This window comes from Sylvia atricapilla, chromosome 9 (assembly GCF_009819655.1).
Source record: "Sylvia atricapilla isolate bSylAtr1 chromosome 9, bSylAtr1.pri, whole genome shotgun sequence".
NCBI lineage: Eukaryota > Metazoa > Chordata > Aves > Passeriformes > Sylviidae > Sylvia > Sylvia atricapilla.
Window position 1 is genome coordinate 31,572,516 of NC_089148.1, and position 27,370 is coordinate 31,599,885.

General features: G+C 38.9%; 1 protein-coding gene across 1 annotated transcript in view; it reads left to right on the forward strand.

Annotated features, from left to right (window-relative positions):
- Positions 1 to 22,388, forward strand: part of SPATA6 (spermatogenesis associated 6) — a 36,664-nt gene extending 14,276 nt beyond the window's left edge. The window contains exons 7-13 of the mRNA XM_066325517.1: positions 343 to 621; positions 2,230 to 2,317; positions 3,930 to 3,970; positions 5,045 to 5,217; positions 14,382 to 14,481; positions 17,983 to 18,050; positions 21,792 to 22,388. Coding sequence (XP_066181614.1) covers positions 343 to 621; positions 2,230 to 2,317; positions 3,930 to 3,970; positions 5,045 to 5,217; positions 14,382 to 14,481; positions 17,983 to 18,050; positions 21,792 to 21,972 — 930 coding nt within the window. The 3' untranslated portion in view covers positions 21,973 to 22,388. The remainder of the gene's footprint in view (positions 1 to 342; positions 622 to 2,229; positions 2,318 to 3,929; positions 3,971 to 5,044; positions 5,218 to 14,381; positions 14,482 to 17,982; positions 18,051 to 21,791) is intronic.
- Positions 22,389 to 27,370: the final 4,982 nt, after the last annotated feature.

A 27,370-nucleotide genomic window follows, 5' to 3' on the forward strand; every position in this document is an offset into this window, starting at 1 on the left:
GTGTATGGCTAATTCAGGTAAACTTTATATTAAAACAACCTGTGACAAAATTCAATTTAAGTTTTACAAATTAAATTGTGTGAGAAGGCTAGTTGTGTAAGTATCTGACACTTAACATCTAACATGTAGTACTAGGTGTTTAGCCTTCTTTTAGAGAAGGTTTTAGAGAAAATGGTAAACAGGTTGTTTTTTAAACTGCTGATGGATTATAGTTTTGTGAGGGGAACTTCAGCTGCCATGGCATCTCTTTTGGGTAACATTATTAGTTCCTTGTTTACATTGCGTTCAACGATCTTTATCCTACGCGCTGTCAAATCAGATAATTTCTCTTCTTCGCTCCAGGCTGATATGAACTTGGTGCACTACTCAACCCTAGATGGGAAAATGCACTCAAAGCTACCCAAGAAGATCTCTCTTTCAGCTGGGAAGGGCAGGCAGAGCTCAGCTGGGAAGGGCTACGAGCAGCCCACTATCGCCTCCAAGTCGCGCTCGCCGTCCCCGTACACCAAGCGCCGCATGTGCGAGCTCTCGGAGGAGGCCAGGCAGAGGTTGGCCCACCTCAACCTGGGCCCTCACGAGTTCAGGAGAGACACTGACAGACCTCCCTTCGTGATCAGACGGGTTTGTATTTGCTCCCGGGTGCTTCCAGCTTAAGCTCAGTTCAAATATTGTTCTTTTGCTAAATAGCGCTCCAAAAATTTCATTCAGCTCTTAGTTTAGATGGATAATTTTCTCCTCTCCTTAGCAGTCTGTCACAGAGTGATTTAAATGTAAAATTAACTAAAATAAAATTTCTTTTATCTGCTTTAGTAACAGACAAAGATCAAATTCTTTCATGACTATCTTGGTAAAATTCTCTGAGGCCCCATTTCTTTTCTTCCAGCACACTAGACAGGATAATAGGTGTATAAATTCAGCTTGGAAGTAATTGATATTAGTATTAAAAATTCCTGAATGAGACTTTAAAGAAAGAGTGTCTAGTCACATTATGAACACTTACACTTCCTCTCTTTCAACTTTTTTTTTTTTTTTATGTTGGCATCCTGTGATCTTTGGAACACTTCCTTTGCTCAGAGCTACATCTCAAACACTTTGACTTAGAGTTCATAACATAAGGGCATTTTGCCATACATGAAAAATTGTCCTGAAATTAGGTACTTATTTAAAGAAATTGTGTGTAACTCTTTTAAAATGAAAGGGCTACATTTCCCAGCCACCTAGGGGATCATACATTCATTTTCCCCCCCTGTTAATTTTTCTTCTTATTGCAACAATTCTGTTTTTAGAAAATCACTTTGAATTTGTAGGGGCAGAAATAGGATTGTTCATATTCTGTACTGTGACATTATGATTTCTCTACAGTTCTGGGCACTTACCACAACCAGTTAGATAATCTAGTGATTAAATATTTTGCTACTACCTTGTCTTTTTACCTAGTATCAGTATAATTAGTTAATAATATATTGTCAAAGTTTAGAATTCTTTCCCAAGTTTTATTCTATATATAGCTACCTTTTAGAAAATCAAAATGGCCTGAGTAAGTCATTAATCATTCATCAATCTACCGTTTCTCTCAAATATTTTTCTTTTAACTCCTTTTATTTAATTATTCTGGGTTTTGATCTATAGGTGAAGTTCACAGTTTAATTATACTATCATTAACACTGATTATTGATTTTCAATGCTTGGTTATGTTTGTACAAAAAAAAATAGAAAGCTTGTCTCTTAATTCAGCATATCCTGACTGTCATGGCCTTTCTAGATTGAGAATTCTCCTTTTAGGGTATTTTTACTGCTGAGAATTCTTTTGGCCTGGAGATTTTGTGTTACATGAAGATCAAAATTGGATTATAATAAATGTAACTTGTTAATTAGGATGAGATTCAGATCTCTCTTGGTGAGATCTGAGCTGTTTAGAATAAATATGAGATCCTGGGAATTGTTTAAGAAGGTTGCAGACATTAAGATGAAGGAGAACCTATCTGTATTTTCCCTTTCTTCAAACAATAGGATATTCAGAGTTTTCTAGACCTTTCTAGGACTGTTTCTGTTTATGCAGAGTAATGCTAATAATGCACAAGGGCCAAGTGCTATGAAAATAGTCTAAAATAATATTTAAATAGAGTAAATTATTTCAGAAAGTACTAGTTGTGATCATATGAACAAAACCAGAAAAAACAGCAATTGATACATCTGATACTGGGCACATTAACAGTACTTTTGCTTCAGGTTGGACAATCAAGTCCTGGTGCTAAACTTCTATCCTGGTGTTCTCTGCGAGAAAGCTCATCAGAAGCCTGGCCCAAGGCACCCTATGGTCAGTATTTTCTATTATATATCTCACTAATGCTTTTGATTTCTGCAGCAAGTAGTTTTATTTGGGGCTTTTTATTATTATTTTGGTTTTTGGTTTATTATGAAAATGTCAGTCTATGATGGAGAAACAGGTGTTAGTTCTTCCTAGGAAAAAGAAGAGTGCTGAATAAATTATTGTTTCAAAGGGTGCCCTTGAATAATTCTTTAACTCATGAAGCATGGAACATAGTTCTACATTATTATGAAAATAGGAGGAGAGGATTCCAAAGCTCAGACGAGTGCTCTGTTTCACTCCACATTTTTTCGTTGCCTTGGATGGTGGAGAAAATCTGCACCATGGGTTTTGGGTGTGTTGATCAGACTTGGAGTATCGACTATTTTGAAGTTCAGGGGCTCTGTTCCTTCAAAAATGAATAATATGTATTTCAGCAGTATCTGTGAGTAGTGGATCAGTGACTTACCATTATTAATGAGCATCCAGGATGTGCTCCAATATCTGCTTCAGCATCCTTTGGTATCAGTGAGAGTTTAATAAAAAGTGTGGGACCAGAAGTTTAAGAAGGCACCCTAAAACTTTATTTTATTGCACATGTATTACAATATGAGGATTTTAATGAGTCTCATCAGTATTTGTTTATGTGTGCTCTGCCTCAGTTTTATTTCATTTCCTCACTAATTATAATTTGTTATACAGCAAATCATTATGAACGTGTTATTTTACATTTTTTCTTTGTCGTTGCATTGGGTGCTGGATTTTAAAGGTTTGACATCCTCATTTGGAACAGATTTGCCAGTCTGTGACAGCTGGACAATGGAACAGACCAGATCATCTGATACCATTGCACACTTACAAAATTAGCTGGTGGTTTCTGGACAGTATTTAGGAGACCAAAATCTACCTCACTATTAATATCCAGAGGAGTCTTTGGTCGCCTGCCTGTGTCTTGAGGCTTAACTGTAACTTCTGAAAAGAGCAGATCCCTGGGATTAGAACTCTTAATGCAGACAGTACAGTTTAGTCCCTTCTTGCTTTTCCTGGGTCACAGTGGGAGGATTGCTCTCTACAAATTGGTAGAACAGATCAAGAAAGTAGCTTTAATGTCAGTCCCTCAGGGATGAGGTGCTTATTGACGCTGGTGAAAAATCCTAACCCAGTATGGGCCTGAGAGTTTCCCCATGTGTTTCCCTGGGCTGTGTCTGTTAGTCACTGGTGAAGGAAAGAATGCAGAGGTGGTAGGAGAAGGGAGAGATGCTCACAAGTTTTGGGAGTGGTAGAGCTTGTTTTGATACTGATTTAAGCAACGAGCGGTGTAACAAAATGTGCCACGTCTGTCTGTTGGTTATTGGTTATTGGTTATTGGTTATTGCAAACATTTTATTCAAAATATTCCATTTCAACATTGCAAAGTATTCCATTCAGTGGGAAGTCATGGTTTTCAGCTAAAGAAGGTGATTACTTGAAGTATCTCCTCATCTGAGGAGACAAAATAATAAATTGCTCTAGTTTGGTTTGTGAGGACAGAGAGGATGCTCTGTAAAATATTTAATAGAATTTAGGAAATGCAAATGTATTTTTGATTTCTTCTGTCATGGACCTTTTTTTTCTTCTCCAGATCTTTCTCCTCTCAACATCTACAGACCCAAGAAAACTGAAGTGAGTACTTTGAAGTGGTTTTGCTTACACACTGTTTTTTGGGAAGCTCCAAGCTTCTTGGATTATCTTGCATAGGTATTTTTGAAACTTTATCTACTGCAGTATCAAAAGCAAGAAAAAGGACATTTACAATCCTATCTAGTGCAGTTAAGGCCTGCTGACAGATTATTTACGAACAGTAGAAGGAAACTTAGCACTCTTTAAAGATGCTTATGCCTGCACATACAGAATTTGCTTTTCCTTGGCATTAAGGCTTGCAGCAAGGCCATAGAGGTGCCTTTAAAGGCCATTTGCATTTGCTTTACCAATTACTCTGAGAGCATTCTTCATTCTAGAACTGCGTGAAAAGGTGGCACTGGTACAACTGGGAAGCTACTGTTGTGTTATTCACATCCTTTCTTTTTCAAGTTTTAGCTTCTTTCTGTATTAAAAGAATCTAAAGATTATTGTCAGGGTTGTTTTGGGTTTGGGAAGGTTTTATTCTTTACGCCCTCACTTGGTTGTTTTTTGCCTGTATTCCTGAAGTACTGTAAAAATTGTGGGTTTTAGCATTTAGTTATTTGTGCCCTCCTATATTTCCTAATGGCCAGGAAAACTGATGATAGTAGAGAGGAGGAAAATAAGGGAATTACGAGGATAAACCTTGATATATATGTTAAGATTCTAAACTTTCACTATCAAGTACTATAGTTCTGTGTACCATATGAGTCTAATATATTGTGCTGCCTTTGGATTGTTCCATGGGTTGTTTAGACTCTCGGGCATTACTCTGAATCTGAGATTCCTGGGAAGGGTGAGCCTTTAAGTTGTGCACTCAGAAAAGTTGATAAAAGGGCTGTTGCAGTAGTTTCACATAAGATGGTGTGTTAGTTACCAACAGATTCCTCTGAGACTTGGTGATTTAGTTTACACCATGGATTTTTGTTTGAAATTAGGGTCCTTGCTCTTTCCCCAGCAGACAGATATTCCTGAATGAATATACAATCTTTAACCTTTCGGGCTGAGAAGTAAAAACACAAAAATTGTACATCTTGATATTCATAATAAATTTTAGTTTGGTGGGGTATTTTTCAGGCAAAATCTACCAATGGAAAAGGCTTGGACAGTTCTGTTTGCAAGGAGGATGTGAGCCCAGCTCCCCTCAACAAAGAGTCTCTTTCTGCTGCTTCTTTAGAGTGTTCAGCAGCTCCAGCAGTTCAGGAGCCTTCTCCAAGTTCTGTGCTGAATCGATCTTCTCTGAGGGAAAGGTAATGAATGGTTTCGTTCATGACATTCTGGAATTAGGGACATTAGCTGATGATAACAGTGCCTGCATCACTGTAGTTTGCGTGTTTGGAGATGTGAGGGCTGAAGAGACTGAAAAATCTCCCTGCAACAGCTGTGTTGTTGTTTGACTTTTTCTGTTGCTCTGTTTGCCATCACCTCTCTGCCTGATGATTACAATCCTAGTAAAGTGGCAGTGAAAATCTCTGAAATGGTGACACCTCACGTTTTAGGCTGCCTGTGGTCATCTGGAAAGAGAATGAATAAATCATCACTTAAATGAATCATCACCATTTCAGAGGTGATTGGAATCTTAGGAATGTAAATACAGATATGTAAAAATGGTAAGTAAACTTTACAGTTGGTCCTTGGAAACCTTTTTTCCATTTGACTTCTCACAGGTGTTTTTGAGCACGTACTTTTGCTGGGCTGTGCTGTACTCAGATATGAGACTGGTGTGCATAACATGCTTCAACTAGCTTAATGTACTCAGTTTGTTATTTTCCAATCTTTTCACTTTGTTGACATCCTAAGATTTTGGTTTTGATATTTTGAGTTGAAGTGTGGACCTCTGTAGCTATTATCTGTATGTTAATTACTATATTTCAATTATTTTTCTTAGCTATCTCCACTGACCCTAGTGGGACTGGGTTAGGGTCAGTTTCAAATATCCTTTAATTTAGTGGATTTCAGTCCCTGGGTTAGTATTTTGGGCCAGCTTCCCAGTTTCAGTGTCTTATGAGGGTGAGATGGAAGAAATGTCAAAAAAGTAACAGATGGTTTCATGCTTAAGCCCTCCAGTCCTTCAAGGAGAGTTCCCTGCTTCCTGCTGAGTAGAACACGTTCTTGGTGCTTCTCTTGTACATTCAAGTAGCAAGTTACTGGTTGGCTTTCTGGGAACAGAAAAACTGCATGCAAAGCTAGGCCTGAGTAAGCAAATAGGAAAAGTAATGGGGAGAAACTAAGGATTAAACTGATGACCTGTCCTAAATGCTGGAGATGTGCTCTGGTGACCAGTTCACACTCTGTTGCCATTGGTACCCATCAGTCAATGCTCACAGGTTGCATTTTACAGCCTACACACAGCCCAGTGCTTGTTTCCAAAACAGAAAAACTGTCTCAGTTTTTTCTTTCAAAAGAAAAATGACAGATGGCAGGTGGAGACTGGATTTTTAATACTCACAAAGAGCAAGTTGGTGTTTTAACATCTTCCTCTGCTTGAAAACTCGTTTGTTAGTTGTTCTTTGTAATAGTGTATCTTGAGAAGTGTTATACAGAGATTAGGATGTATCTGGGGTTGAAGGAGGTTTCTTTGTCATCTTGTCTGCCTCCCCACTCTCCTCTGACAATGTTTGTGCATTAGTTACCCATATCTGGGGAAGAGATATTGTCATGGTAACTTCTTTATCCTCTTTTTTTCAGCGGGACTCCTTTTGGAGGGGTTGAGGCTAAATTGCATACACATTTTATTTAGAGCTGATGGGGTGCCTTCTATTGATAGGAAAGTCTTGTGTGTTGTGAGCTGCTGTTACATGCATAGCAATTTAGTTGTCTGCCAGCTAATCTTAAACTTGTCTGAATGTTCTTGCTTTTTCTCTTTATGAGTCTCCCTCCAGAAGAGATTTCTGTTCTTGTGAAATTATGTTTTTTCTTCTTATTAAAGCAAATATTCTCAGCTCTTCAGAGCTGTAACATTTCTTTATGTAAAATATGTAACCATTTACTTCTGTCATCAGGAAAAAAGAATCAAAATGAAAAATAAAGGGCACAGTCTAAAAAGATTGATCTCTGTTTCATGCTGCTGAGATAACAGTGGTTTTAGCTGATTGTGTACTGAGAGTTATACTTGGAATGACAAACATGGTTTAGAGGTCAGTGTTTGGAAATGCATGCAAACGCTGCTGTTTAGATCATAGAAATACAGAGGAAATCAGTGCACTGAAAGTAAAGCAGTGTTGGTGTAATTGCAAGAATATGGAGTCTTATCTCACAGTATTTGGTGTTCATTTCCTCAATTTTATTTTGAATTACAAAGACAAATTGCTTAGCATATCCAAGCTACTGTTTTTAATGATAGTCAACCCACAGTCAATAGGAAACTTGACTCCCCACCTCGACCTTTAGTTTCTTTTTTCCCTTTCTTTTTTAAAAAGCAGTGTGAAGTGACTGCCTTGTTGGGAGTACCTCCCAGAGGCCTGCTGTGTGGCTGTTAAACCACTGCAATACTTTTTAGTGAGACAGAAATTGGGGTCTTGTGCAAGGTGCTCTGAGCGGTTTTGTATCCTCCCTGGCAGTTTCCTGTCCCTTTCTTTGAGCCTGCAAGAGACACCACAAATCAATCCTCTTCCCTTTTCCTCTGGGATTTCAGTCAGAAGCAGAACTGTAAATAGATTTACTACTGAACAAGACAGCCAAGTTTTGAATATTGATTTTTCATACTTTCTTTTTTTTACATTTTTCATTATGTACATCATCTAAGGAAAGCATTTACTGATGTTTGAAGCTGACACTCAGCAGTGATGTGGCCACACAACCCTCCAGAGGTCCCTTCCAGCCCTCCCTGTTTCATGATTCTGTGAGATTTGATTGCAGCTCCTGTATAGACTAGTGGCACTCACAAACCTTTGAGTTCCTGCCCATGGTGTGTGCCCCACAGGGTGCCAAGGCAGTGGTTTGGTTGGCTGTGCAGAGATCAGTGGCCTTTTGTGCACAGAGGAGCATCCTGGGTGCTTTGGGAAAGAGCATTCACACTCTGTCCTTTCAGTGCTGCTTCAGGAAAGCAAAATTGGAGTCCAGTCCTTGCTTTCATGGTGCACAGATATGCTCACACTCTCCTAGAAGATGGGGTTTTTCTTGGGGGCTTACAAGCTAAGCCTTCCTTGCAGCACTGAAACCTGCAGCAAAATACCTGTCAGAATGAAAAGGAGAAATAGTGAGATGGATTCCATAAGGTCAAGAAGTCCTTTGAACAGAGCTGTGTGCTGGCACAAGGAAAATCCTTTCCTCAAGAGACTACAACAATCATGGGAGTATTTGACTATTTCTGTTATGTGAGAGGCAAAGCTACTTCTTGTGCATTTGGGATCAAAGGAGTCTTTTTCCTACTCTGGAAATAGCATGCTTCTGCTTTTGTTTCCAGATTGAAGTGCAGTTTGATAGCTTTTTTCATGTTCTCCTTGCTATGCTGCTGCTATGTGATCTTACCTGCTATAAAATTTAACAAAAACCTAAGTTCTCTTTGAAGTGAGACAGAGGTTAAGAGTCTGAATCAGATGCCCTTCTGTAATACTCCTCTATTTTACTACCATCTTTTTATATTCTCATTTTCCTAGTACTAGGGAAATAACAGCATGAAGTTAGGTATTAGTAATGATAGATACAATGACAGATTCTAAGAGATATTAATGAAATACTAGATCCTATGTGAAGTCCTTGAAACCACCAGTTAGCAGAATTTTTGGCTTCAGTGATCTTGAAAATGATCATCCCAGGATCTTGGGGGTTATTTCTATTGCACAGCAAAAAGCAGAAACAGGTGGTTCACCTGATATTTTAGAGACTGGCATGTGTCCTGAGACAGGGTTTGTTTGTGTGAGAGGGTATTTTTTTAAGTTTTGAGAACTTATACTAGAGTAGAACACTGAAAAATACTGCAGATTTCTTAGGTAAAAGCTTGCTCTCAGGAGAGGGAGCACCTTACTTTCCTGCCTGTTTCTACCCATTTAAAAATCATTATTTCTCAGTTTTGGAATTTACTTTGGTAGTAAGTTTTTGGGTTTACCAATCTCACCTCTTGGGAACGTTTACTTCTTTTGCATCCTTTAAATATTAACTTCTGGAATCAACACTTGAAAATCAGTTATTTCATACTACATTCTGCAAAAGTAAGCAATCCCTAAGCCTTGTTTCATATTTTTGACCAACATCTATTGGTCAAAAATAGATTTGTACTATTTGTCATCTTCATTGGTTGATTTTGCTGCAGCAGTAAGTAAATTTGAAATTGATTGCTGTCAGAGCCATTTTGTGTATAAATTAATAAATTCAGAGAAGATAGAAGGTAATGGAAAATCTTGCAAAGAGCATAAGGAGGTGCAGCCAATTTGTGACATACTAATGATTTAGTACCACAATGACTTCAACCTTTTGGGAGCAACTGCTCAGCTGGAGTATTGACTTTCACTGAAATTTCGGAAGCTGCCTGCCATTAAGTTTCACTTTTTACATGATGTATTTTGCCACAGTTTTAAGGGCTGGATATGAATAGGAGAGGGAAAAAAGCATTTAGTAATTTAAGAACTTAGCACTGAATGTGTCATAAATGCTTCAAGGCCCAACTATAAACAGGGTTTTTGGAAGTAAGAGAAGCTACGTAGAAAGCATGAGAAATGTTACCTTTTTGTCATGTCCTGTGGAAGAGGGAGAGCAAATTGGTACACAGCTAAGCTGTCAGCTTCTGCTTCCAAATATTTAGGGTTCTGTGCTCTGATTTAAGTCCCTGTCTGTATGTGCTTGTTTCTGCTTCATAGTAATATCCTGCCACTGTGAAAGCAGCCACCCTTCTCCACTTCCAACACTGTGAGAGTGTAGGGGGTTTGTGTTGGCATAACTTCATTACAACCCAGGCTTCTGTGTACAAACAGAGCCTCTAAAACACTTCAGAGCTGCATCATAGCTGTGGGTCACTTTAAGAAGGAGCAAAGATTGTATCCTTGACTAAATAGACCAGAAAAACCCCGAGGCGTAGCCCAGCTTTTCTATCGTGCCTCCTTACACACCAGTGTGCACTGCAAACCAGGGCCATCCTGCTGCATTACCACCTCATGTCCTCTAAAATGAGAGTAAAGAAATTACCTTTCCTACTGTGAATACTGAATAAATACCTGCATGGATATAAAATATGTGAGGTGGGTTTTTTTTTTTTTACTTCAGAGTTAAATATTTTTGGTTATGTACAGACTCTCTCTTGCTCCACTTGCAGATTGTGTTTTTTTCAGGTTATACTCAGCTCCAAGTGTCCTTACTCCCTCTTCCCCCCCAGTTACAAGTAGCGTTCTCTGCAGTTGTGAGCCTGGTACTGCAGAACTTCATTGATTTCTGCCCTCTGATGGTTTGTCCTTGTCTGTGGTTTTGCTCAGCGTGAGGACTGTGCCTTTGGAGCTGATGAATTCTGGCGGAGGCCACATGCACAGAATTGTTCCCGAGGCAGGGAGGTGCCGTGGTGAGGGAAGGAGTCATGAGAGCCACTGCAAATACTCTGCACCAGGCTCTGGCATTAATTCTGCTGATGTGAAATGTATTAATATCTCCTGCTGAAATGTGATATTAATGTTTTTGCTACGTGCAAGTGGATGATTGGATTGTCTGACATTTAAAAATTCCTATTTATTACAGCTCTCAAGTTTGCAAGTTGCTGTTTGAGTAGGGTACATGGGTGGATGTATCCTGATTGCATTTCTAATGGAGTATTTCATTCTAATGGATAAAATTATACATGAAAATAATCTTTAGCACAAAATCTACACTGTCTGTTTGGCTTCTTTATTTTTTTTTTTTTATCAGGGTAGATGTTGTCTGGATGACCTTAAAAAAATCCTTATCTCATAAAAGAAAATAAATGCCTTTTAGTCACAATACAAGGGAAAATGGTCCTGTTTCCTAGATCGGACTCAACACATCTTTGAAATTAATCTTGAAAAGTTCTGTGATGGATCTGGCTTTTTCTAGGTCACTGAGCTATATTTCCAAAGTGTTTATACAATCTATTGGAATCAATAAACAATTTAAACTGATGTAACTGCAGAATGTTTGCAACTCCCAGAGAAAATTGAAAGTATGACAAAGAATACAGCTGTAGAAGTTTATTTTGTTTATCAGGACAAACAGTCATTGAAATTAAATTACTTTCCTTTGAACACTGCAATATGATAGTGACACCTTAATCACATATATAAGTAGCTGATCATTTTAAAGAGTTGTTACTGGTGATTTTGGGCAAATGGAATCCCTTTATTTATACTCTGAGAAGCTGTGTAATAAAGCCTGTTTTATAAAGTATTTCCAATAGGAGAGTTAGAATATCATAAAAAGGTTTCACTTCAGATTATAGTTGTTTTTCAGGCATGATTTTATTTTAGCTTGCATTTCAGGCATGATTTTATTTTAGCTTGCATTTCATTTGGTAAATATTAACATTATTCTTTAAACGTGGATTAGACATTATAGTTGTTGCTAAAACTAGACAATAAAAATACTAGAAAAGCTAATTAAAAAGAAGCTGATACCATTTTTAATCTCACTTAAGGGGTTTTTTTGGTTTTTGGTTTTTTGGGGGGTTTTTGGTAGGTTTTTTTTTTTTGTAAATGAAGTTTGGGTCTGTGTGAGGGGCCAGCATTTGTTATACCACAGCGCACACTAGTGGATTGATCCATAAAATCACCTGGAGAAAGAATTTAATAGTTCTCGAATTAAGTACTTAAATCTTCTTGCCGACATAGCCATGTATTTTCTAACTGAATACAATAGCAAGCTGGGTTTTCTGGTTTTTTCCCAAAAGTAAATACATTTATCTCCAAGGATACTTGTAAATTTACGATTAATAACAATGACCTGAAATCTTACATACGAATTTCATAAAATTTATTTCCCAAAGGCAATCTATTCCAACTTCTCAGAGCAAGCAACCTGAGAAAGAACAGCAGCTGCTGTATAAATAAGGGAAAATGCCATGACTTCATGGCTCTATCTTTTATTTGTTAAATGGGAAATGACTCACTCTTACTGCATCTAGGCTGCAGATTTTTAAATATGCATTTCAGAGGTCCTTTAATATCAGTAAATGTTGTAAATTCTAATGGAGAGCCATAAGATGATAGTATCACTGCAGAGCCTTTCCTTTACCTGTCTTCTTTTTAAAAAAGAAAGTGGTTTTTGTGGGGTTTTTTGTTTGGTTTTTTTTTTCAAAACACAGTTAGTAGAGCACATGCATTGTAATGCAGTACATCAAATGGGGTTTGACTGCATTAGGGAAATGAACATTGCTTTCTGCTTAAAGGACTCAGATTTCTGTTTCTTTAAAGGCAGTGCTTTTCTCCCCTATCAAAATTCTCAAACCATTTTACTTTCTTTTAGGAGAAGTTACGTGAAATCTTTTAGTGCAACAGATTGCTGGATTCTAGTAGGCAAAACAATTGTATAGCATGGATTTGCCATACATGCTCTTGGGTTTTGAATTAATTGTAAAATTCTCAGAATAGTAATATGAATGCTGTAGTCAACCTGGTGAAAATTCCTGCTTGTAGTTATCCAAGGATAAACAATGATAAAATCATTAGAAATGTGGAAATACATCCCCATATAGATTAGATGTTATATACTTCCAATATTGTGTCATTTCTTGACAGCATTTCCTGAAGAAAAATAGAAGCATTGTCACGTAGATGAATTGATTTAAAGAAAGTCATAAATAAGCTGAAAATAATGGTGCTGTTTAGAAAAAAGAGAGTTATTTTAGACATACAGGCAACAGTAAGTGAGTCCAAATAAGTTGTTTAAATGAAAGAAAATAGAAGAAGATTACTCAAAAGCAGAAAACTGGTCACTTTCTAGTTATATTTCAGTCTCTATCTCTGATAATAAAAGGAATGATCCGAAAGATTGCAAAGAACTCTATGCCCTGCCTGCAACCTTAAAGATAACCTGGCACTTCTCATTTTCAGGATCCTGCTTCCATTAATTTTTACATTGCCAAGCTGCTTGTTTTGTACTGAAGCTTTCTCTGTGTACTTGGTTTGTTCTTTTTGAAATGAGCTGGGCAGTTCTTCAGCTGTGTTGAAATTTCTGGAGGTTTGGTGAAGGTGAACTGAGCCAGGCACAATCAGACTGGGGATTTGAGAGTGATAGACTGGATAATGCAGAGAATGTGATAACTTGGAGAGAGGAGAGCAGAAGAGCTGGCACTCCCAGTCCCTGTACAGAGCAAGCTGTGGAATCCCAGGGTTCAGAGTCATGCTGTTTCTTCACTGCATCAAATTTGGGAAGCCATCAAAGCCTGTCAGTGTTCCTGGTGCTCCTGATGCAGCCAGGGAGTGGCAGCTCCGTGCTGCTGTTGGCTGCTGCTCAGATTGCAGTGCCTGCTTTGCCAGCTCACAGCTCGCCCTCTGACCTGTGCTCACCTTAGCATGACCCCACATCATCAGTTGGGATTTTCTTGGTGCAAAATCAAGCTCCCAGAGCTTAGGCAACATTGAAATGAAGATGCACAATCTTCATTTGGTGCTGTGTTTCTTTCCACTGTGATGAGCTTATGTAAGTAAGCATTTCATAACTTTCCTGCAATTACTCTTTCCTTCTATTGATATCTCTTTCTTTAAAAAATACATTTTTTAATGTAACAACATGGCTGGAATGTAAACAATTCTATTCTTAAAGTCTTAGTTGCCTCCCTTAAGAGACTAAGAATAGCTATTGATATGAAATTTCTGCCAGCTTCTGAATTTGCTGAGAAAGATGAAGGCTTTTTTTAGTAAAGTAAAAAAATGATAATCCAAAGCATAACAAGGTAAAACCAAAAGTAGCTGTTTGTTTTAAATTACTCATACCAAGCAAGCCACCTAACTACCTACCTATATTTTTAATATCTAAAAAAACCCAAACAAGTTTAAAATGCAGTTCCTCTTGTGAAATAAAGACTGCAATGGGAAGTTTTGGATTCCATGTGTTTTCCAATTTGCATGCATTGGGGTTACCTTCCTTTTGATTTATTCCAGTGAAAAGAACTTTATGTATGCAATACTTCCTTTAAAGAGAGGCAGATGAAACCTGATCACTGGGAATAGTATAGCTTTTTTATTCTGTGGGGACCACACAAACGTTACAGAAATATTACTCAAGTTACAAAATAATCAACATTTTCTGTGTTTTTCATCTTCTGTTGGTGTTGTGGCTGCATACTGTTTATGCACTGCTTTGAAATGTTTCTTTACTTGTACCCCAGAGGAGAATAAGAATCAAATCGAAACATTGTGTGTGTTCCAAATAGAAGGGAAGTAGTGCATGCTTCATAATTAAAAGGAAAAAGAAATCTGAATCAATGAGTTTTTCAACCAGAAAGTATTTCTTCACTTTGTTTTTCCTCTTCTTCCTGCAGATTTAGCACTGGTTGGCCATCACCAGCAAATGGAGATGAGATCCATAAAAGAGTGAAAAATATTTTAAGGACGCACAGTGCCAGACAGCGCCTAATATTTGTAAGTTTGACCGCAAACTAAATCCTTTCTCTTCTCCAAAATGGCTGAAAAAGAGAACTGTGCCTACAGTCTTGGATTTATTATAATGTTGTCCTTTGGGATAGCCTTGATTGTAGAAATATGGATTTGGTGTGTGAGCTCAACTGTTTCACACTGATTTCAAAAGCCTCCTTCTCTTTTGCCTTTATGGGTAAGCGGTACAGGCAACCCTCTCATGGCTTTTTGAGAATAATTATATTGCATTTGGATTTCTAATATTTGGGTTTTTTAATATTCTGATTCTCCACTCCCTATTGAAGAAAAAAAAGTTACAGATGTGTAGAACATCAAGGCTTAACATGTTGTGCAGCTGCACATCAGCAGCTGCATGTATCCAGCTGTTTCTACAGCTAATATTATCCTTCAGATGTGTGGTTTTTTTCCCTTAATTACCTGGCTTTCAGTGAACAGAGCTCTTTGTCTAATAAGATTACACATGGGAACAGAATATTTTACCCTTGATGAAATTTTGAAGTGTGGTTTTAGAAAGACAAAATTTTTTCCTGTTGTGATTTTGAGAAACACAATTTCTCAAAGAAATGCCAGAGCACTGTACCAGCTGAATAAGAAGATTGTTCATCTGCAGAGAATTTGGAATTGTGAGTGTGAGATGAGGCAAAAGAAAGGTAGGATAAAAAGGTTGTAAGGACGAGAGATGATTATGATACAATGATCATAATGATGATTATGACATAAGATTATGAGGAGCTCTGGCGATCTAATGCAGATCTAATGCAGATTGATGGGTTGGAAGGGACATAGTCTCCCAAAGTGGAGAAAGGCATCTTTTTGCTTCAATTTCTCTCTTAGAAAATGGAATGTTGACAGAAGTCTACTTTTGAATGTTGGTGTAAGTTGAAGTTGCTTCTGTTCACCTTTCCCCTCAGCTGTAGTTCTCTGTATCAGTGGGAAGTGGGATAAAAAGTGTGGGAGCCCTGATGTCCCCCTGTCACATTTCCCACAGCAAGGGCAGGTGCAGCACTGCTGTGCTGTCTGGGATGGAAACCCAGCAGAAGTGACCTTTGTTGTCTTGATCCACTCCTGCAAGATGGATTGAAGAACATGTGTCTTCACTCTAAAGTCATTTATTCATTCATTCACGTCCCCGGATTTAGCCATGTTAGGCAGCTCATTGTCTCACATTATTCTCACTTCATCAGATTATTTTCTCATTTCTGTTCAATGTTCATTTTTAGCTTAGTTGTTTTGGGATTTGTTTTTAACTCAGAAAAACCTTGTCTCATGCATATATGAATGTTACGATTTTGTGAGCTGCAGCCTCTCAAATAGAAGATGCCCATGACATTTTTCTGTGTTTCAGCCACTCAGAATAGGTACAAATCATGTCAAATGCTCCCTTGATGTTTCAATGAACTTGAGATAACAAACTGGATTTCCTGACAGTCCAGCACCTGCATTTAATGAATGCTTACACATCCTGAACTATCTGCAGTGGTTCTTGACTGCTTTCCTCAAACAGTAGACCATGATTTTATGATAAGTCAGGGTCTATCATCTGGTTTATGATAAGGAGCATTGGATGATTGGTTCATGGTCTCTCCATACAGTCAAACAGACTCTGCCAACGTTGTGGTGGAATTCTTGAATTATGGTACTTCCTGTTGGCTTTCTCTTGGCACACCTTGTCACTTCCAGAATCAAACACTTGCTGAATCCTCACAGGGATTAATAAGCAGAGATGATACTTTTTCCTCTTCTGTTAGAAAACCTTGTGTTTCTGCCCTTAAAAATCCAACTATTATGGGTTTGGGTCTTTAATTACCAACCTGATCAACCAGTACTGGCAAAGGACCATTTTTCTTACTCTATTTTCTTCCACTGAGCAAAAGGAAGGGCAGGATGCTACACAGCAGTGTTGTGGTGTTGGATAGTTGTGTAGAGCTGGCTCATGAAAGCTGTGCTAATAGCAGCTAACGTGATTAAAAAAAGAAAAATATATATCAGTGAGTGCTGTAAAATACACCAGGATTGGTTGTGCTTCCCCACATGGCCCAAAATTGAGGCTGTGGTGTTGCACAGCAGATGGCTGAGGTAAATGGGTCATCTTGAAAATGAGGGAATGGTAAAGCAAGTGTATTGGCAATGTGGTGAGCAGATTCTTGCTCCAATCTAGATCCTCTTCAAACTTCGAAAGGTTAAAAAGTACCTCTTACTGTTTCACTCCAAAGAACCTAATGCCAAATAACCATTCCCAGAAGCTTACAGCCATGTTGTCCAAAATTTCATTTTCATAGTGCTCTGCAAAAATAGTGTGACTGGAGTTCTGCTGCAGATTCCTTGGGGTGTCCACTGTACCCTTCTGCTGTGACATTCTGACAATATCGTAATGGTTCCATCTTTTTTTGCTTTCCAGAACATAATTTGCCTCTGGCAAATGCTGCAGAGTTTTATTTACCACTGTATACCCCATTTCCTCTTCAGTGCTTTGTAGTCTGTGACTGCTGAAGGAAGAGAGCTCTCCTGTTTACAAACACACTTATTACCTTGTATTTCACCACAATAAATTCTTCCAGGTCTTTCCTCATCCATATGCTGCTGTTGAGCTTGCTCTGCATCTGCCATCTACCACTATATTTATTGTCTTTTCTCCCAGTTCTGTGTTACCAGCAAGTGTGATTATTTTTACTGCGGTCTTTTTTCCAATTATTTCTCCTATAGCATGAAAGATGACTTTGTTTACTAATCCTTACAGCAACTGACTTGTGCTGAAAGCATCACTTAATATCACCCCTTAAGTAGGGTCTTTGCTGTTCAGAGTAGGGTGAACATGATTGTGTGTGCTGGAATTTCTACCATCCCACCTCAGGTGAGCAACTGGCTCCCTCCACATGGGTTTTTTTCGTTTCTTTCTTACTTAAGAGGGTAGATTTGGGTTAATTGATGTCTAGATAGCATTTGGAATGTAAAACTGCATTCGAGCAACTGAGAATACCTGACTGAAGGGTCATTAAGTGTATCAGATTTTTTTTTTTTTTAAGTTCAATAAGCATGTACTCAACCTTGGATATGAAATTGAAGAATTGAGATGTGTGGAATGCTTCTGCCGTGTAAAACACATGAAATGGATAACATAATAAGGTTTAAGTTCTTTTTCCCCTTTTTTGCAAGAAACACAAAAGCAGTAAGCAGTAGGTTTTGTAGCATTTTGCCAACATGTTTATTTGGGTTTATTGAAGCTTCTGCTGTATTCATATTTCTCTAGATCTACACTGTCTAGAAATTCTTTCCAGTTTATTACCTGAAAATTATTAGTTGAATTGTACTGAACTTAATTAAAAGTGTTCATAAATGGCATTTGGCTCATTACACTTTGTCCCTTTCTCCCCCAAGAAATGTAAGCACTTTAATAGCCCTCTAAATGGAAAGAAAGTATTTTTGAAATGAGATCACTGCAATCAAAAACCAAGGTAATGAGGATTTGATTTCTGGGTGTTTTTTTAGGATGATTTACCTGAGACAAAAGAACCTTCAGTTAATGTGCCCTTAACCATGAGTGAGCTGCGGAGCAGGTATGGAGTTTTTCTCTGACCAAGACAACACAGTCATACTCAATATTGCCCTTTACATTTAGCTAAAAAATTCTCTTCCCATTTTGAGCTTTGTCCTATATTGCACAGGGAGAAGGTTTTGGGGGGGTGTTACTCATACTAAGCTTTCTCACCTAAAAGCAAAATACAGTTAAATCTAATTATGCCTTTGATGTTGTTTGGCACTGTGTCAGTATAGTCTTCATAAAACACTGGGTTTGGAACTGGGCTTGGCTGTAAAAATGATTCTTGGGCAGAAGTTTTTGGAATTTGTCAACCAGAGAGCAAATGTCACTTCTAAAATAATCTCTTGGCTATTTTTTTCTTAAAACTGTGGGAGTGCAAAAATAAATTCAAGTTTATTTAGTAATATGGTTTGAGGCTAGGTTTTTTTTTAAATTTTTGGTTTTGGGTTTTTGTTTTTTTGTTTTGTTTTGTTTTTTTGCTTTCTGCGAAACAGATATTTGGAAAAGAGAAGCATTTTCCAAAAAAATACATCAAATTTATATGGTATAGTTTAATGATTCAGCATGTCATACTTCAGAAGCTGTGTTGGAAACCTGAGGTCTTAAAAACCTGGTTTATGTGCATTAATTACTCTGTGTACTCTTCACATACATGACCAGGATTTAATTTGAGTAATTCACTTACAAGATACCAATTAAATCGATTTTGATGACTTCTGTAGTAGAAGTTACCAATATTGATGTTCTATGTGTATGTACACAGTATTTTGTACATTTGTTTTGGGTACTGATTGGATGAAAGCTACTAAGTATTGGAAATCTTTTATGGGCTCCTATGGCTTTTCTGGTTTTCTTTATATTAAGGGAGAAGTCCTAGAACTATGGTGCTATATTATAATTAGTATTATATAGTAACTGCTGTTAGAAAAGGCTTTATTTTGATAATTAAATGTCACACACTATTATCTAACAAAGGCACCCCAAATCACCTGTATACCTGTGAAAAGAGGATATTTAAATATGGGTACCATAACAAGCTTCTACTTAAAATTTATAAGCTCCAAAAAGTTCATTTATGGTTTGCTGTCTTCTTTAAAAATCCCTGTGATTTGCCATCTCCTCTGTGCAGTTTCCATCTGGTTGTGAAGTTGCTGCTGCAGTTGTGTCTCCTGTGCTCACTCCTGTATTCTGTGTAGCCTTTCTGCTCCCTTATCCTTTGTCCTGACAGCTGGGGCAATTAAATCGTGTGGGATGTGTTTGTGAGAAAGTGCAAGTTTTTGTTTTGAGGCAGCTTTGGGACTTTGAGTTTGATGCTGAAACTGCAGACCATGAAAAAAATGGAAAACAAACCCTAATACTTGAGAATCCTGAAGTGATGGGATATGAAATGTGGCACTTGGGTTGGGAAAGAATTGCTCCTTGGGTTTAGAGGCCAGCAGCACTGGGGGTGAGACATAAAGGCCTCCAGGACAGTCAGATTGCTGAGTGTTTGCCACAGTGCTCATAAACAGGATACAAGGACAGAGACAGAGTTCATGGAAGGACAGGGTACTGTCGACCAAATGCTGGCAGTAAAGTAGATGGATGATTGAAAACCGCTGGGAGTAAGGAAAAGGTCTGTGTTTTGTGAAATATTTAGTATATGATTCACTCAGAAAAGAACTTCTGGGACTCTTAAAGGAGATGTATGAGGGAACAAAAGCATATGACAGGTATTTCAGAGCAGGGAGTTGCGTGCAGAAATCCTGCTGTTAATATGATTTGTGAGTGTAATTCCCAGATTGCTTAGCTCAGGTTGTCAGCTGGTTTCCAGTTGAAACAGGAGAGGGAATCTTCTCTAACTTGGCTGTAGCTTTGTCCACGTATCTCATGCACAAGGACTGGCTAATGGAAATACCTGAAAATACACACCCCTCCAAAAAGAGAAGGGAAAATTAAGCCTTCTTGTAAGTCTTTGTCAGGACCAAAATAAGGAACTTGTCCAAGTTACTGTTGATTTTTGAGTCTTTACTGCACTTAAGTGTTGGGTTTTGAGTGACTCTAGGTAAATTCAGCTTTTAGGAGAAGAAAAGGCAAGCACAAGGCTGGTGCTGGAAATGGATTCCAGGGAAAAGTGTCAGAGCTGGTTGTTGTGTAGTTACAAGTCCTGTGCCTGCTTGTTGGCCTGAGAATTCTCCATCAGAAGTGATGTACCACAAACTGCGGGAAGGAGGAGGTGAAACTGCAGTTGTTGATGAGTCCCCAGGGTATTGACTTGTCTGCATTTGACACTGTATAACTTCTCTACTGATAGTGGTTGGTAGGTTGGTTTCTTTGTGTCCAAATTGTGAAGCACAGTTAAGTCAGGATGATAAACAGGTTTAAATTTGCTCCATGCCATTGACTGACTTAAAATGATGGAGCCTTTTTGAATAAGTGTGAAAGTGGCCTTCCTCTCTTTTTAATATTGGAGCCACACAAGGGGTCTTGTTTTATATGGTGTAGGTTGGCATCACCCTAATATTTGAATGTAAGAAGTTAAAAAGCAAAAGCTGTTCCTCCATTTTTTTTTTCCCATGGGACAGTAGAAGCTTAGAGATGTGAATTTAGAAAACTGATCCTACATCTTCTTCTTCTTCCTTTTTTCTGTTCTTCACATGAAAACCTTGTATTTTGATCCAGCTGGATACATTCATGGATTTGGCATAAGGTTTCTTTCAATTTTGTCACATGTTGGCTGATATTAACTTGAGGATGAAGTTTGAACTACTGGTTTGATTGCAGAAGACACTATCATTAATAAATGACATATATGTAAGAAGCTGTAAAGCTTCCCTGTGGAATGTAATCCATTTCCGAAGTGAAGATGGTCACCCTAAACTTCACATTTCCGGTTTCATTTCCCAGACAGAGAACATTTGCAAAAGCTGAAGATAACTCAGTCCTAATTTTTAAGTGTCTTAAGTGCCTGAATCTCTGAGCAGATGTGAAAAATGTCATCTTAGTTGTAATTTTTTTCTGATGATTTTTGATTCTTGTTTCATGCTTCATTACAGGGAAATTGCTCATTTAGTTATATGACACAAACCTTTGTTTTGAAAGTATCAAGAGGAAGCAGATAGTCATGATGTTTAGATATAAACTATTCAGACTTGTCAGTGTTTCATAATGATTTGCAAAGTATAAATTTTACTTCACAGATCTAGGGAACAATTTCTCAAAGCAACTGAAAGATGAGCCTATATTTGTGTTTAGTATTAAAACAGTGATACAAAAGATGGGATGGGGAAGGAACCCTGGATTGCCACTATATCAAAATGTGTTTGGTAGAAAACTTAATCCAAGATGATTCCGATAGAGCACTTTACAGGTGAAACCACAGTAATTTAATATCCCCCCTGACAGATTGTCTTCATATTGAAATAGCTGCTTGTGGTTACAATTTCACCTTCAAAGGACACAAAAATCCTACTCTGTTGCTCTTGCCTAGTCACACAGCCTGCAAAAATACAGCAAAATTACTGCAGGTTCCTTGAAAACTAATTCTCTTTCAGGGGCATTACAAAGTGTACTGAGATAAGTGGGGGAGGATTTGTGTGAATGAATAACATGTTGGGGGGTTTCCCATTTCTTAAAAGTAGCTGCAGTGCAGTTTTTATTTTGGTTTGTGGAAAGTAATCTGTGCTAAGCAGATTGGTATTTCTGCTGGTTTTGTGCTGCTGATTCCTCTTCCATATCTTGATTTGACCATTGTTTCTTATCTTCCTTCCTCTGACAGTCCTCCACCGCAGTGGAACACTCCTGTTCGCTTGGACAGTGGTGAATGTTGGTCTGGTCCTGCAGCTGTGTACAAAGAGAAGCCTCACAGAGCAATCTTGGAGGAGACTCTGGCAAAAATGTATAGAGACATGTACCTAAAAACTGCTGGTGCTGTTTCAGACCACAAAACCTATTCCTGAAAGCAACTCACCTGAAAATGCGCAGCATACAGCCTTTGTAACTAAACCTATTTTTATATCTGTACTCTGTTTTTTAAGGTGTCTTTATGGTTAGGCAGGGTTTAGAAGAAATGGAGATTTGGTCTGGGCTGAAAAAAAGGAAATTATTAACATTCACCCCCCAAAAAAGAAACAAATAATCCCTAACAAAAAAATCCCCTCCACTGTTAAGCAAGATGGTGCTGCTCCTTTGAGACTCTGAACACAGAGTCATTTGAAGACTAACAGGTCTGCTGGACAGTCCTGTCTGACATCAACTCAGGTTTCAGCTGCAGCCAGTTCTTAATAAATATCTAAATCTCTTTAGCAACTTAAACACAATTGGTTGAAGAAGCAATCTGTCCTGAATGTCAGAGAGGGGACCTAAAAGGGAAGGTGAATGTTAAAAGCCTAGGACAAAGAGAATTGTTTCCTACACAATTGCCTTTTAATTGGTTATAATGGAGAATGGCAGAAACTCTGGTACTGTAGAACCCATAATCATGTATTTGAAGTGGTTTTGAGCACCTTTAGTCACAAGTGTTCTAATAATGTGAGATTTAAAAAGAAAACCACCCAGCCCAGCAGCCTTTGTGTGAGAGGAAAGGTCATCCTCACAAAGCCTTTGCATTTGAAAGCTTCCATGTTCTCGAGCCATGACATTTGCCAATACACTTGTCATCTTAAAAATATGAATAAGAAAGGACCGTGCAGGGGGAAAGACCAGAGCTAGTCAGCAAGCTCCTTGTGTTCTGTACAGGCCTTCTGAAATTCCTGCATCAGAATCCCACCTAATTTGGAGCCTGTCCTTCCCGGTCTGCTGGGATCCTGTTGGCAGCAATCACTTCGTTTTTGCTAAAGGCCACCAAATGTTCATCAGCAGTTCGATGCTTTCCCCAGGGATGGAACCTTTTCAGCCTTGCACTGAGCAGATCCCACATTAGCAGACCAGGGCAAATTGCCCATCCATTGAAAAGCTGAATGTTTTAAAAGGGCAAGAGTGTCCATCTCCTGCTTCCCTCCAGAATGTGGAAGAAACAAATGCCTGTTCTGGCTGCCTCCCTCTCTGACCAAACAGAGGCAGCTCCACCGATGCCATTTTACCTGTTGTGATTAGATAGAGGATAGAGCTAGCAGTACAGATGGCACAACATATGACTGGAACCTGCCAGCATGCCTACATAAACAAAAAGTTGGTCTATTCTGCCTTCCCTCTTTAATGCTGAGACAACATAATTGATTTGAGAAAGCAGTTGGTGAGCAGTTCTGCTGGTGGGAGAGCACGTGGAGGGGCTGTGTGCTGCTGTTTCAGGCAAGGGCACTCTCAGAGGAAATGTCTCACATACAGACATTTCTATTTCTTGTAACTGTTGGACCAGTTGAAATGGATTAACACTGTTAACTTCTGTCCCTGCTGCCATTTAGCACATTAGTGCTTTCAGGGGACATTAGTGGCACCGTCTCATCCTATGGAGAAGTGCCAAGTCACTCTGTGAGGTAGCAGGACACTTTTTTTTTTTGCAGAAGTGAAAAGTAAAACTTGCCCAAGCTGTGTCCCTGGAGGCATGGAGGCCATGGAGGGTTGTGCTACCAGGACCTGGTGTTCACTGCCCTCTCCAGTAACCCCATATTTATCCACAAAGGACTAGTTTTCTTTCTGCCCAGAGCAGTAGCTGTATTGAAGTAGTTCCTAAATAGATGGGGCAGATTCTGAGAAATACTTTCCAAGCTTTTAGTGTATAATAATCTGTTGAAACCTGAAGGTTTTTGCAGTTTTCTGTATGTGTTTGAGCTGTAAGATTCAGTGTTCTCCTGGTATCTTGCAGTTTTCATTCAATATTCTCTGTGCATTTCTTCCCCAGTCTCACAGCTGAGTAAAAGTTAGTCTTGTGAAGATTGGCTGCTCCCCTTTGACCTGATCTGGCTCTGTGACACAGAAAACATCTTTGATTTTTCCCCCCCCAGCAATCCAACAGATTTCAGTCCCTGTTTGTTCAGTGTGTGAGAAGGCCTGAATGCTGAGGGATTGTTGTGGGGTTTTCCTGTATGTTTGATGAAGGACATAAGTTGCCATGAACTGAAGACATGAGGGGATGAGAAAGGTTGAGGGCCACTATAAAAAAAGCAAGGTGGTGTTTTCAAGGCATCCAAGGAATGGCTGGAGGACATCTGTTTGATTCCTCCTAGCTAAAAAAGGAAGCATATGGTAATATGGCAACTTCAGTTCTCATCAAAGATGAAAAAATTTTCAGCAAAGGTGAAAACTGGATGGGAGAAAAAAAGGTCATTATTGAATTTTGACCAGCATGAATATTCTCAATGTAGCTTTCTTCTGCAGCAAACATCAAATGGAACAGACATACTGAGTATCTTTGGCCCTGCTCCAGCTGGGAGGGAGATGTGTGTTCAATGTCTCTCTGAATCAGCTGCTGCAGGAGATGTTCCTCTCCTGGGTCAGAGTCATTCCACCGCTCACGCCATGATACAGCAAAGAGTGCTCAAGTACTGTGTTGGAAATCCAGTTTGGTAAATGAAAAACTTTCCTCTGGAATGCGACTTCAGACCCAACTTACTCTGATCTGTCCCTATAATCTTCAAGGCACTTTGTTTTCAGAAGCATTTTCCGCTTCCCTGTTTGCTCAGGTGGCCCTGCCAGCACACACAGCTCTGAGCTCTGCTGCTCTGCCCCTGCAGCCTGGGAGAAGTGAAGGTTCAGGCACTGAACCAACACAGCAATAAACTGTAATTGTTTAGTGCAACTTGCCTTCTAATACAATTTAAATCGCTTCTATCATATGCAAATTTCTATATTCCTGAGTGGAGCTTTAAATAGCATTTTCTGTGCTCATTCCTTATGTTTTGCCATCCATAAAGTTCTAGTGACAGTGTGATGGCATAATTCCACCCCCTAAAGGAAAGCTGCCTACTCAAATCTGGCAATAATGGGCCAGATGAGGAGTGAATTGGTGCTTTTCTGTAGAGTCTGTGTGCCTCTCTTGCCCTTACCAAGTTATTATAACCCATGGGTGTTCTCACCGAAAAAAAAAAAAAAAAAAAAAAAAACAAAAAAACACATGTTCAGCATGCAGTGATGGTTTCAGGATGCAATCAGTGCAATATTTTAATCATTTTCATTTTAATGAGTCAGACTCTGCTTCCTACTTGTTCCCTTCCATCTTTCCTACAAATAACTTGGTTCAGTTGAGGATCTTGGGCTGGCTTTAGACAAACTGCCTGCCTGGGTTCAGAAGAAATGCAAATCCTTGGCTGAGGAGTAGCTGCTTTGGAAATCACTCAGTCATTGACTTGGTGTGAATTAAAGGCAGAAATGTCAAACTCTTTAATGATTTGGCTTATCTAAGTTTTTGACTTGAATAAGAGAAGCTTAAATTGCTCCTCTGAGGATAAGAAGCATAGGGATGGCTGGAGTAATGGGAACAGGTAGGAGCAGCTTTGTAAGATAGATGGGGACCAGTCCAAAGTTGCTTCCAAAGCTGAGTAGCTTGGGAAGTGATGAGGGCTGTTCTTTATATTGTGCATCACATGTTTGAATTTTACTTCAGAGGCTGCCAAAATTATCAGGGGAGAAAGTTATCTACCTGGAGATGTTGGGAATCTATTTTTGGGATAAAATAACAGAACATTTAGCTTGGCTCAGTGTTAAATAGTCTTTTCCAAACTCCTTCTCATTGTAACCTCAGCTGTAAAATGTGGAGTTTGTGCTCTGTTGAAACTTAATTAAATGACTGAGAAGGGCTTTGGGATCCTGAGGTGAATGTTAAAGAAATTATTTTATGGAAGCCTGGCTGAGAAGTCCCATCTCATCTGCAGGTTACTAAAAAGTAACCTTTATTTTAATTTCCCCAGGTTTATTATGTTTTAATCAGACAATTATTAAACAAATCTTAATCAGATTTAATAGATTTCTATCTTGATCAGAGATGGCTAGAAAAGATAATGAGCTGCTTTACTACATGTGCTCTTAGGAGCTAATCTTTGCAGTTGGTATCTTTCTCAGCTTCTCTCCTGCATGATCCAGGTTCATATCCTCACAGTGATTGCTCTTATGATAGCTTTTTTATCTTATTTTTAATATAATTTTTTTTTCATTCTGATGTCTCAGTGCTGTTTGTTCTATGTACTCACCAGCACTGTTAACATCTCTCACATCATTGATCCTCAGCCTCTCCCCAGGAACAAAGGGTGCAATGTGACAGTGAAAAAATTTTACGTGGTGTGTCATGGCTTTGTCAGAGAGAGCTGGAAGGAATCTCTGCCTTCCTACTCCATGTGCAAGGAATAACTTGGTACGTAATTCTGCTCTTCCCAATTTTCAAGCTTGAAATGTTTTCTGAAACACTGAACCATGCAACAAAATTCTCAGCCTTTTAGCAGTGATCTCTTGCTGTATAAGTCTGGTAATGTGGAATATCTGGGTCATAGGAAAGGCCATGGTGTTAATTACTTCAGTGGTCATGGAGTGCTCATTATCAGGATGCTGAGACTTTCTCATGGGATTTGTTTAGCAATCAAGGAATTTGAGGAAATTTTCAAGTCAAGGAAATTAAGGCTCTTGGTTCCAGTGAGAACACTTGAAGCTGACAGAGGACAGCACTTCTAGGGCTGATCTTGATGAGCTGCCTCTCTGACAGAAGGGATGTCTGCTTTAGGTGGTGTTTGTGGGAGCAGCAGAGAATTGGTCTTTGCCCAGTTCCTTTTAGTTCCAACAAAAGTGATTGAAACCCCCAGTATTCCTGTTTCCACTGCACAGGAGCTATTAAGCACAAGCCCCCTTGATTACTGTTGGCTTGTGCTGCTTTCTCCATGGAATTCAAAACATCATCAACCAAAGCCCTTCAAAGATGTGGCTGTAGCTCCTTATATCAGTGTTGGCTTGCCAAAGGCATGGGGTTTGTTCCCATTTCATCTTTGTGAGAAATTCTCTGAAGTGTGGTGATAATTCGTCTGGATGGCAGCATAAAGGAACTGTAATCTTTCTCTTTGCTTGATCTGTGTGGAGATTGTGCTTTTTCTTGGTGTGCATTTCCCTTCAGTTCTGGCTGATTGCCTCTGGCCCAGCAGAGAACTCCCTGCAGCCTGCACAGTGGGATCTGAGCCACCTTCTCACCTCCTTGGGGAAAGGAGTTTGCTGCTGCAAAACAACATCCCTCCTGGTTCATAAGGATTTACTGATCCTGAGGAGACAGAACAAAAATTCTGTTCTGTGGCCAGGCCTTTGCACAACCCTGTGGAGCTGATGGCATGGAATGAAGAGAGTTTCACACAGAGCAGAGTGGGAGGCTGGGAGGAGGGCAGACAGGAGAGTTTGATGCCTGGCATGCCATGAATTATGCACTTCTATACCATGAATTATCAGTGT